General features: G+C 37.4%; 2 protein-coding genes across 2 annotated transcripts in view; both read right to left on the minus strand.

Annotated features, from left to right (window-relative positions):
• The window catches only part of ttn.2 (titin, tandem duplicate 2), a 179,207-nt gene that overhangs the window by 139,944 nt on the left and 26,226 nt on the right, over positions 1-13,037 (minus strand). Inside the window, exons 34-42 of the mRNA XM_087268376.1 lie at positions 12,652-12,912; positions 12,416-12,557; positions 12,151-12,319; positions 11,818-12,049; positions 11,278-11,562; positions 11,069-11,194; positions 10,246-10,434; positions 7,506-7,895; positions 7,098-7,148 (exon numbers count right to left, since the gene is read on the minus strand). Of these exons, the coding sequence (XP_087124502.1) occupies positions 7,098-7,148; positions 7,506-7,895; positions 10,246-10,434; positions 11,069-11,194; positions 11,278-11,562; positions 11,818-12,049; positions 12,151-12,319; positions 12,416-12,557; positions 12,652-12,912 (1,845 nt within the window). The remainder of the gene's footprint in view (positions 1-7,097; positions 7,149-7,505; positions 7,896-10,245; positions 10,435-11,068; positions 11,195-11,277; positions 11,563-11,817; positions 12,050-12,150; positions 12,320-12,415; positions 12,558-12,651; positions 12,913-13,037) is intronic.
• Positions 1,295-6,735, minus strand: LOC147835387 (uncharacterized). The gene is given in 3 exon segments (XM_087268410.1): positions 1,295-1,488; positions 1,490-6,093; positions 6,660-6,735. Coding segments are annotated over 3 exon segments (4,725 nt in total). The 5' UTR covers positions 6,721-6,735; the 3' UTR covers positions 1,295-1,428.

Genomic DNA, 13,037 nt, shown 5'->3' on the forward strand with positions numbered 1-13,037 from the left:
TACCTTTATACCATGATACTATTGGTGAGGGAATACCCATTAAAGAACATTCAAACATTACACTTGTGCTTTCAGGAGTTTCAATGTCATAAATAGGATTTATGAAACGTGGTGGCATTTCTGTTAATTCAAAAGCTATTTTTAAATCATCACTTTCTTGAGTAATAAAATCCACAGCTCCTTCCTCAAACATGCTTGGCAGAACATCAAGAGAAATGATCATACTTTTATTATCCGCTGTATACTCTGGAATGGTGACAATTTTTACTTGTTTCTCAAACTCTTTCACCTCATTTTCATCTAACTCAACCTCCAACAAGATCTCTTGAGGAGATGGAGATCTTGATGGATCCTCATCTTCCTCTACATCAAACTCGATTACATGCTGATGGGTAACAGCTGGAGGGGGCAGCATTTGCCTTGCTTCCTGAGATATAACAACAACCAAAGCAACGCTTTTTGCCTCACCAACATAATTAAAAGCCTCACAGATATATTCCCCTTGATCAACTTTTGTGACATTCCTGATTTCCAGTGCAATGTTATCACCATCCCTTTCAATTCTAGTCCTTCCACCTGCCTCAAGCTCAGTTTTGTTTCTAAACCATTTTACTTCGGGAGTGGGAAGTCCAAATACTTCAGCACAGAACTGTAAGGTATCACCTTCAAAAACTCTTCTTTTGGTAAGTGGCTTAAGGAATGCTGGAGGTATTCCCTGAACCTTTTCCTGAAGTGTCCCCAAACCTAGTGAACCACGTCCCTCTGGAAGAATCATACCTTCATCAATAGTAAACACAGGGGGGGTTGTTTCAATACCCTCATCATCTGGAGAACTGAGAAACTTAGCTGGTGAATAAAAACTATCACTAGAGCTAGCTGCATGTCTCTTATGTTCCACAGGAGAAAATGGATACTCAGGAGGTGTCATGACACCACCTGGAGTCTCAGAGGGTGTATGAAAGGATGATGGGGACTTCTGAATTTGGGAAATTTCTGTGGACGAAGCCGGTGTATAGAAACGTTCTATTTCCACCATCTCCTCACTGAATGTGCTACCTACTTCAATAGACATTTCTGATTCTGGTGACAAAGGTCTACCCCAATCCGTTGGTAGGTTATAATAGTCATAAACAGCACTAAATGTTACTTCTTCTTCTACAAGTTTTGCCCCAATCCTAGCAGACTTTTTCTGTTGTGTTTGCTGCCTCTGCGGTGGATGTTCTGACAAAGCGTAATCTGAAATTCGGTCAACTTCAATTCTTGGTTTTATACTAACTGGTTTTGCTTTATCTGAAGCCTCCATCTTATCATGCTTTATAGCAACTGGACTGTCGTGATCTTGTGCTATGTCCTCAGCTTCTATTCTATGATCACTAACAACTCCCATTTTCACTGGCTTGTTTGTTTCAACCAACTGTACCTTGGTTTCTACCATGGCAGCTTTTTGATCAGAAATGTCACTTTGCCTAGCCCATATCTCATCCTCTGTATCTCTTTGCTCAGCAGCGCTACCCAAAACTGTTTTTGGACTAACAGAACTGTCTTTCGGGTTAATTTTTACTGGTAATATAGCCTGAGGCCTCACTAATGTAGGCGACTGCTGAACCTCTTTAACATTCGCCAAGGACACAAAATGTTGTGAGTCAAATAATTTAGATTCTATAGAAGGCACTCTCAACTCTGACTTTTCTTCTGAAGTGTATTCTGTGCTCTCCAGAGCAGCCTCTGTAAAATCTGGTTGAGGGAAGGTTTTAGCAGTAGTCAAAGTGGGATCTTTCCCATCCTCTTGAGACAAAATTGAAATTGTTTGTTCTTTTTCATATTGTTCAGGCTCAAAAGCAAACTCTGGAATATCTTCAACAGGGAAAGAGGACCCATCATTTGATTTTGCTGTTGGCTCAACGGGCTCATGTACAAATGTTTCTGGTGCTTCAAATGCTTGTTTTAATCTTGATACTTTAACCTCTGCTGCCGATGATTGCAAGCCGCACCCTGTTATCACAGGCATGTCTAAATCTGGTCTCTTAATGCGTTTAGGTTTAGAAGCATCTGTGTGTGGAATATGGGGTTCATGGATTTTGCTAATATCTTGAAATTCAGCAGGTGTCACTGAATGATCATATTCAACATCCTCACTTGCAACTACAATATCTGATGCCATGAAAGAACTTGATAAAGGCTTTGTTGTAACACTGGACTTTTCTAAAGACAATCCAAGAGATTTTGATTGGCTTTCCACATCTGACATTGCAATGGATGAAAATCCAGAGTCTAAAGTTGCAGAATCAAAAGACACATCTGAAACACTTTCAATGTGCCCAAGTTTGTTAGAAGCAACACACCTATATATTCCAGCATCATGACATGTGAAACTGTAAATGTAAAGTCTGTAACTTTTGTCTTGTACCTCAAATCTATATTTCCTGGAATTAAGATCAAGGCAAACATCATCATGGAACCAGGTGGCTTCAGGTGTTGGATGGCCTGTTATGATGCACTCAAGAATAGCAGTCTGACCCTCTGATGAACTAATGTTCTGTAGCTCTCTAACAATCTGAGGAGGCTCACAACCATTTTCAAAAGAAAATGTAAACTTGTGCTTTACAGTTTGAGGATCAGCATCATCAATGGGAGATTCTGAGGTTTGTTCAACAGGTCTATATGTGCATTTAGCATCATCAAGAATATCTAGCACTGGAGTGGGAGCAGTTATTCTGATCTCAACTGGTGATGTGTGAATAAATGAGCCTGAAGTTTGTGGCATGTGTATGACTGCCTGAGGTACCTGCAATGTGTATTTGCTATCAATCACAGGTGTCATTAGGGACTTAATTTCTTCCTCTATTAATTCTTCTTCAGTGAATACAGGCACACTTGTTACTTTAACTTCTTGGGGAGATCCAATCTCTGTCACTGAAGGTACATCTTCAGTTACTTTAAAGCTGCAACATGTACTAGCTTTTCCATGTTTATTTGCAATATTACAAGTCAACACACCTTGGTGGTCAATGGTGGGATAATAAATGGTCAATGTTGATGAATTTGCTTTGGTACGAACGTCAAAATCAGGGTCTCTCATTATCAAATGTCCATCTTTAAGCCATGAAACAGATGGCTGTGGATCTCCCTGAAATTGACAGTTTAGTTCAGTCATCTCTCCTCTCTTTACCACAACTTCGGGCATTAATGTCACCACAAAGGCAGGTGCTCCTGGTTTTACTACACTTGAAGATATTTTCCCTGCTTTTGGAACAACACTGGGGATTTGTTGCTTTGGGAGGGTTTTCTGTTGCTCTGTTACACCATGTTCCTGTCTAGACATTGCCACATCTTTTACATCACCGTGAAGCTGTGGATTTACATCCTCGTGGGACAAATATTGCTTTCTAAGACCTCCAGAAACCTCTGTATTGATTTTATCATCCATAGACCCTTCAGGATTTGAATATGAATGAATGTTTTCTGTTGATAAAACTGTAGATTTTGTCTCAGGTGTTGTCTCTGGTGTTACAACAGAAGCTTGCAACTGCTCTGCAATGGCCCAGTTTGATTCCAATTCACTTTCTTCTTGCTCAATTGGAATGTCTTGTTGCCAATTTTTAATGCGCTTTGCAAGAGCCTCCTCCTCACTAACAAAATAATCACTTTCAGTCCGTAACTTCTCACTGTCAGCTTCAGAAATAATTTGCTTGTGCATTTTGGACCTATCGGCTAAATCGGACTGAGGTGAAACATCACTAAAGAACCTCTCCTTTGCCGTTCTCTGTATTGATTCCCTTTGCATACCCAACTCAACATCTTTATATGCTGTACTTTCTAAAGGATTCTCAGTAACACCACCCCATTCAGGATCGAGTTCAATGGCCTGTCCTTGCTCAGTCAAAACATCTTGTTGCCATTTCATTATACGTTGGGCCAATGCCTCTTTTTCACTGACATGGTCACTCTCACTTTTTAGTTCATTTATTCTTTCTCGTGATAAATGTAATTCACTCTCACTTGACCGTTCACGTGAACGTCTTTCTTTATATGGAGATCTTGAAGTCTTTGTGAATGTGGGTTCCTTTTGAGCTTTGAAAGCCACTCCTTCATCTTTCTGAACTTTTCCAAAAGATTCATGAGAATAAGAGGCTTTTTGAGCAAAAGATTCAGCCTGATCAACCTGAACATCTTGTTGACATTTTTGAACATGTTGAGATAATAACTGATCATCACTCTCCAAGCGATCACTCTTCAAGTTTTTCTCAAGTATATTCTCCACAGATCTCTTTTCCAGTTCATGTACAGCAGCCTTTTTATGGTGGTCATGTTGTAGACCATTATCAGCAAGTGATTGTTCCTCCTGTAACTGCACAGCCCTTGTTTTTGAAGACAACACAAATTGTTCCTTTGCTTTGGTCTGTGCTTCTTCATCCCACTGGACATCCTGTTGCCATTGCTGAATGCGTTTGGCTAAAAACTGATCTTCACTTTCTAAGCACTCACTCTCCAGGTTTTTCTCAAGGATATTTTCCACAGATATAGCTCTCTGCTCTAATTTATGCACAGGGACTGTTTTACCTTCATCACCAAAAAATATTTCTTTCATTGGCTTCACTGCCTTGGTTCTTAAAGACTCTTTTTCTTGCGACTCCTCGTGTGACACACTTTTCTCTTTTGCATTGCTTGCTTGTTTTGAAGCTTCTCCTGCTTCCAACCATTGCAACACAAATGGTTCTTTGGCCTTGGTCTGTGCCTCTTCATCCCACTGATTAAGACTAGCTTCATCTTTGCACACTAAAACGTCATATTCTATTTCCTTTTCTGAATCCCCTTTAGATGTGATACTTTGGTCTATTCTTGCATCAGAAATATCAACCTGAATGTCTTTCCTTAAAGTTTCTGCAGCGGGAAGTTCACCCTTCATCATTCGTAGTGTTCTAGATCTTGATTGAGGTTCAAAGGAGTGCCTGACTTTTCGTTCTGTTGACTGGGAGCCAATTCCAGTAATTCTCTCCAGTCGGCTCTGATAATCTGCTGAATCTCTACCACTTTCAGTTTGCTCACCAGGGCGAATAACGTGTTGAATTTCAGGCAATGTAGAAGGCTTGACTCGCAGTCTCTCAACATAATCAGTGTAACAAGGCTCACTTGTAACTGATTCTACTTCAAACTCAGATGAAGACATTGTAGATATAGAAAGTCTCTTTTTCTTTTTGACAGCCTTTTGCAAGAGGCTGAGTTTTGCTTTAACTTCTCCATGTAGGCTTTCTGTGTCACTAAATCTGTCGCTGTACCTATCACTACAGCGGTCACTGAATTTATCACTAAACCTATCACTATATCGGTCACGTCCTGTGAATCTGTCGCAATATATGTCACTGTACCGATCACTGAACCTCTCATATCTCTCATACATAGGAGTAGGTGAGCGTGCACGTTCAGATGCGGTCTCAAACTTCATATCTTTTTCTGGTGTTCTTGATGGAGATGAGGTTCTAAAATACATTGTGCGGTATAGAGTGCTTTTTGATCTATGACGCCCCTTGGTTTGCCCTTTACCTGTTTTATCAAAAGGAGAGCCGACACATCTTAGATCAACTCTAAATTTCCTCTCTTTTGTAGAATCAGCTAATGAATCTGAGCTTGAGTGGGCTTTGCTTGAAGATCTAGAATGGCTAAAATAAGTAACATCTTGCTCTTCCCTCAGTGAAACAAGAAGTGATGCTGTGGTCTCAGCAGATCCTTCAGTGTTAATGGCCATGACTTTGTAACTACCTGAATCTTTTTCCTTAATTCCTTCAATTGTTAAACTGGTTGCGTGCATATGCATTTTACTAACTGTATATATTTTACGATAGTGCTCCTTTTGTATCTGCCTGTTATTATGAAACCACAATATTGTTGGAGGTGGCATTGCAATAAGCCTGCACTTAAAGGCTGCAGTGTCACCTTCCACAACAGACTGAAATTTTAACTTTTTGGTGAAGGAGGGTTTGATGTTTTCAGATGGGGCTACAAGACCTTGATCTAAACTTTCTTCTGGATCTGAAAATGCACCACACTGCGGTCCTCCACTTTCTGTGCCTTCAGCTCCTTCATTATAAAACAACTCTGGAAAAAAGGGAGACAAATTTCAACAAAATGCCCAGTTTGCTAAAGAGACTTAATTATATTTCAAATAGAATATTAATAGATATATTAAAAGCATGCATCAAGTCACAAAGCCATAAAAAAACAAATTCACTCACCATATTTGTTCGAATAAACGCAACCCTTGAGTCTTTATTATAGATTCTGACACGAAAATCGCTTGATGTTTTGTTCCTTCTTCTGTGGACAGTTCTTCAAAGCATAAATTTCTTTTCAAAGCATTAATATGTATCCCAATAATACTGATCTGGTTCGCAAAAGAGTCTCTTGGATGTTTAACTTTGTAGATGTATATCCTAAAATATTCCTTACCTGACTTGCAGAATGATGAATAAACGCCCTTTCTAATCCTTAGAATGACGAAAATCTTTCATACATATAGAGAAAAGTCACTCTCTATTGATAAAAACAAGAATGTGGTCATTAAAACAGCTCTAGAATTTTTTTGAGAAGGCGTTTATTCGAACTAATACAGTTTACATATATAACCATGTTATTTTAAAAAGCAAACAACATTAATCACATACCGCTATCTGCAAGCCAGTCTAAGAAATATTTGCAGGAAGGTGTTCCAGATGCAAGAAACATAAGAAACAATTAAAAGATGTGGCTAATTCCATATCTTTTAAAATGTAATTTCCTGTTGTCTGGAACTTTTAAAGGACAAACATCCTGCACCTTTTATTTCTAGAAACAACCAAGTACCACCAAATCCTTCATGCTTTTCAAGGGGAATAGATAGATGCAAAACTTTGCAAAAGTGCTTCACAGCAAGCATTTCTCCCAATCAAATTGCTTGCTATACAAAACATTTTATTTCAATCATACACATGTCCAACAGTACAATGTAAAAGTTGTTCCCATTAAAGAGGATTTGTTTCATGCAATACAATATGCTTAGAAATGTTAAAGTCAAGAGTTTTATCATTATTAAAAAATAAATAAATACTGTAAAATCATCCTACCTTTGACCTCTTCCTCAATTTTTGCTTCAATCTCCTCTCGTACTCTTGTAACTATAAAAAAAAAATTCATATGAATAAACTGAAGTTTCACAAATATCATGAAAATACAAAAAAAGAATACTTTAGCAACAATCCAGCAAGGACAAAATTCTAGGGAAACCAATCTAAAATTCTTAAAACGAGGCGAAACATGAGAGTTGCATTTGAAAATGAAAGCATGCACCTGACACCTAGACATCACTTTGTGATACAACTGCGGCAAAACTTAAAAGGTTTCTTTTGAAGTGAAGTTAGTAAAGGTGATCAGGATATTCATCAGATTTTGATTGTGAAGCTTAAAAAGAATATGACGTGAATTATTTGTGATCTGTTAATCGAAAAACCATAAACTACTTTGATCTTAATTACCTTCTTCAGTTACAGCAAGATTGGCTGAGCAAGCTGCCTCTCCTCTGATATTGACTGCTTTGCAAGTGTACTGCCCAGCATGCTCAGAGAAAGTATCAACTATGATTAGCGTAGCAGTGTTTGTCATCTCGTCAAAATGATAGACAACGTTTTTTGTAGGCTTTATAGGCTGCTGGTTATGGAACCAACTAATCTCTGGTTTGGGTATGCCAGACACACAAGCATGGAATCTAGCCACTTCTCCATGAGCCACTACAGAACTCATAATAGGTTGAAAAAAACTGGGTTTCTGGCCAATGGCATCCTTCTGAATGGTCTTAATGCTTGTGAGAGGACTAGATGTTGCTTGCGGTGGAAACTTGGAAGAATAATCCATAACTTCTGTTTCTCCTGAAAAGGAAGTATTGATTTTTCCTCAACTAATTAGTAAACATATACTTTATTGAACATTAAACTTTGTTTTCTTGTATGAAACTTTGTTTGCACAATAGTTCTAAAGTAACAGTAGGGCTGTCAATCACAGCTTTTTAAATGTGATTAAATTACACCTATTACCAGTTAATGTAAATACTAATTTATAGTGCATTCGAAAAGTGTTCGAAGCACTTTACTTTTTCGATATTTTTATGTTACAGCCTAATTTCAAAATGGATTAAATTAATTTATTTCCTCAAAATTCTAGAAACAATACCCCATAATGACAAAGTGAAAAAATATATTTTTTAAATTGTTGTAAAATTATAAAAAATTAAAAGAAAAAAAGAAGAAAAAAAAAGAAAAATCACATGTACCCAAGTATTCACAACCTTTGCCGTGAAGCTCTAAATTAGGCTCAGGTACATTCTGTTACCACTGATCATTCTTGAGATATTTCAGCAGCTTAATTGTAGTTCACCTGTGGTAAATTCAGTTGATTGGACACAATTTAAAAAGGCATATACCTGTCTATATAAGGTCAAAACCAAGCATGAAGACAAAGGAATTGTCTGTAGACCTCAGAGACAGGATCATCTCGAAGCACAAGGCTGGGGAAGGTTAAAGAAAAATTTCTGCTGCTATGAAAGTTCCAATGAGCACAGTGGCCTCCATCATCCATAAGTGGAAACTGAACCACCAAAACTCTTCCTAGAGCTGGCCAACCATCTAGGCTGAGTGATCGGAGGAGAAAGGACTTAATCAAGGAGGTGATCAATAACACCATGATCACTGATCGATCACTGAGCTCTAGTGTTCTTCTGTGGAGAGAAGAGAACCTTACAGAAGGACAACCATCTGTGCAGCAAACCACCAATCAGGCCTGTGTGGTAGAGTGGCCAGACGGAAGCCACTCTCTGCCTGGAATTTGCCAAAAGAAACAAAACTTTCTCTGGTCTGATGAGACTAAAATTAAACTCTTTGGAGTGAATGCCAGGTGTTACATTTGGAGAAAATCATGCACCGCTCATCACCAGGCTAATACCATCGCTACAGTGAAGCATGGTGTTGGCAGCATCATGCTGTGGGGAGGTTTTTCAGCAGCAGGAACTGGAAGACTAGTCAGGATAGTGGGAAGGATTAATGCAGCAGTGTACAGAGACATCCTAAATGAAACCCTGCTTCAGAGTGCTCTTGACCTCAGACTGGGGCGACGGTTCATCTTCTAGCAGGACAATGACTCAAAGCACACAGTCAAAATATCACTGGAGTGGGTTCACAACTACTTAGTGAATGCCCAGCCAGAGCCCAGACCTAAATCCTATTGAACATCTCTGAAGAGATCTGAAAATGGCTGTACACTGTCGCTTCTCATCCAACCTGTTAGAGCTTAAAAGGTACTTTTGGCTTCATATTCTAAAACACTTGAGGCTGTAGTTGCTACTAAAGCTATTGAGCAAAAGCTGTAAATACATATGTATATGTAATTCATCAGATTTTTTATTTTTAAATAAATTTGCAAAACTTTCACAAAAAAAATTGCATTGTCACTATGGGGGATTGTGTGTAGAATTTTGAGAAAATAAATAAATTTAATCCATTTTGGAACAAGGCTGTAACTTAAAAAATGTGGAAAAAGAGAAGCTCTATGAATACTTTCCTGATGCACAATATTTGCATTTCATGGTAACATTTTACAATACGGGACACATAGTTAATGTTAGTCAACGATGAACAACACCGAATTAATTAACTACAGTTAATGATTTACTAACACAATAATGCACTTAAGTTAACATGACCTAACAATGAACAACTCTACAACAACTCTATTTGCAATAATTAATGTACAGCAACTCTATTTGATGACTCTAATTAATGTTATAAATAAATACTGTAATAAATGTATTGTTCATTGTTTACTCATGTATTTTGTAAAGTGTTATCCATTTAACTGATCTTATTGACACAAGCAAACTGCAACACAATGCACAGGAAATGTGGATTGGAAATCAGTAATTATACCAGACATGTAAAATGCATGTGTAAAAATCCATTTTCTGCATTAATGTTTCTATGAGTGATGAAATGGAAATTATCATATGCATACTAATGACTCAGTAACTGACATTATGTTCATGCAGATTATTCTGAATGTCTTTTATAAAACATTATGATAGCTTTGACATCCCTAATTAACTGAGTTACCGCCAAATACCAAGACAAACAAATAACAATAATTTAATTGATATTAATAAATAAAAATGATCACTAAAACCTAGAAAAATTTAAAGAAAAAAAGAAAAAGACAAAAAATTAAACTCACCGTCAACTTTCAGTAGAGCAGAACATGAGACCATTCCAGCCGAGTTACGGGCCACACATGTGTACTCGCCCTCATCCTCAGGATAAACTCTGGTGATCTCCAGCTGACAGTTTTCATCAAACTGAGACACTCTAAATATGTCTGACTGCTTGATTTCCTTGTCTTTGCAATACCATGTTATTGTCAGATCTATATAGGAGTTAATCAGAAAAATAATAATATCAGTAAATAAAAATTCTGTAATATGGACCAGCATACATGAGCTCTGCAAGCGACTATTAGATCAAATTAATGTAGCTGAAATACAAAAAATAAAAATAATAAATTTACAGTTTATTATTGCAATACTAGACCATTTCTTTTGTCTCACCTGAAAACAAAATAATTTGATCAAACATCTTTGTATTGATATGAACGCATTAACTGAGAACATCAGTTGTGATCAAACCTTAATAAAAGTAAGGATAGAGATGGCACTACCATCTTTTGTAACAGCTACATTCATCCATTTAGCAATCCAAAGTGACTTACAAATGAAGAAAATCATGATGAAAGCACACATAATAACGCTGTTTTAAAAATATATATATATATATATGAATTTGTTTCCATAGCCAGTTTCCAATAGTTTTTACTAAACATTTTCTGTGGATCTATGTGAAACTGCTTTATTTTAACTGTATATAGGACTACAGAAATAAAGGTCACCTATATACAGTTTACAAGAGCAATTGATCTGGAGCCTCTGAAGAACTAACTTATAAAACAGTTGTTGACATGGAAAATAGGCAGAAAGGTTTTGGTTATTAGTTTTTGACTTTACCTTCTCCTGAGACTCTGCACTGGAATCTAGCAGATTGTCCTTCATTGGCAGAAGTATTTTGTATTGGTGTTAAGACCACGGGAGGTGACAGTGGTGCTCCAGTGTCAGGGGAAACAACTTCTGGAACTGAGGATTAAAAGACGAGTATAATTAAAACATTTACAAATAATTATTAATGTGATTTTTTTTTTTTTTTTGATTTTCTTTACCTTCAACATTTAGTGAAGCTGAGCTTGTGGCAACTCCATAGTCATTCTTAGCTTCACAGTTATACTGAGCTGCATCTTCTGGGAAGACTTCGATGAGCAGCAATGTATGCTCATTTCCCTCCCTCAGGAACTTGCACTTGAATCCAGAGGACAGGGCCTGGGAGTTCTTATACCAAGACACTTGAGGCTGAGGAATTCCAGTCACCTCCACAGAGAAGCGTGCAGGTTTGCCAGCTTCAACAGACAGGGGCTGCATGTGCCTGATGATCTGAGGAGGCTCAGGGACTAAACAATGCAATAATGTTGTATGAGAATAAGTTGTAAACAACAAATGTATATCCCATACAAGACGACACCATGAAAGCATCTACAAAACATGTTAGGGCTTTAAAATATCTAATAGAATATATTTATTTTAATGAATGTCTTTTATAAAGTTGTTAATTTCATTTAATGTAAGTGCAAATAAATAACATACCGTAGAAAAGTTAGTATTAACATATTAACAGTTTGCACTAAACCTTCCAAGATCAAACTTACTGTTCACATGCAGGGTCACAATACTCCGGTTCTTTCCAGCAATGAATGTGTATTCTCCTGCATCACTTCTGTACGTTTCTGTGATTGTCAAGCGATGGATTTTTCTAATAATGGCATAGTTAAAGCGCTGATCAACAGAAAACTGGATCTCCACTCCATTTCTTAGCCAACGACCTTCAATGTCATCCTCATTGACTTCGAATTCAAATGTACTTCTCTGTTTCTCAAGAACCTGCATTAAAATTGTGATTTAAAATGGAAATTAATTAATCCCTAATGACTAATACTACTGTTGGGCATTATTTTAAATATCTAATACAGCTTTATACTTACAGTAATTTCTTTCTCTGCAGGCTCACTGATGCGCACATCCTTGCCCTCAACTGTGAGGTTGGCCTTTGATACACTGGATCCAGCAACCACAGAGTATTCACCAGCATCAGACATGCGCACAGTTTGGATCATGAGACGATGCACGTGTCTCTCTGTGGAGACCTTGTACCTAAAACGTGAAGATTATGTATCCATCAGGATGCTACTTTTAATATACTAAAGTCAAAGAGCAAAATTTTGATTAATATGGAAAACCGTTATATACCTCTCAGATAATTCAAGCTCCTGACCATCTTTCATCCATGTTACTTGGACATTAGGCTCAGAGAGTTCGCATTCAAAAACAGCCTTTTTCTTCTCAGTGACTTTAATGTCCTTGATGTGCTTGGTGAACTCAATGACTCGAGCTTAAATTGATCATAATAAAACAACTTGATCAGAATCAACCAAATTACCCATAAAAAAATAAGAATAATAATTTCATAAAAAAGCTAGTGTTACCTTCAACAAACAATTTTGCTGCTGTTTCAGCAGATCCAGCCACAAATTTGTAGTCTCCAACATCCCCAAAGTGAACATTCCGAATGGTGAGGGAGTGAGAGAGCTGTTTAGTGCGAGTTTGACATCTATCACTGGATCTTATTTCTACTCCATTCTTCAGCCATTTGTAAGTGATGCCTTCATAGTTGACGGTCACCTCAAATGTGATGGTGTCCTTTTCTTGTGCATTCAGGTCTTTGAGCATAGATGTAATCAGCACAGCTGGAAGAGAAGGAAGAAACATGTGCTGAATTCATATTTTTAAATCATGTTTACCTTTTTTTACCATTGTTGTTATTATTTAAGTTTTAATAAAAGCATATCCAGGTAAACAATTTTGCATTAAA

This window comes from Danio rerio, chromosome 9 (assembly GCF_052040795.2).
Source record: "Danio rerio strain M-AB ecotype USA chromosome 9, GRCz13ab, whole genome shotgun sequence".
Classification (NCBI taxonomy): Eukaryota; Metazoa; Chordata; class Actinopteri; order Cypriniformes; family Danionidae; genus Danio; species Danio rerio.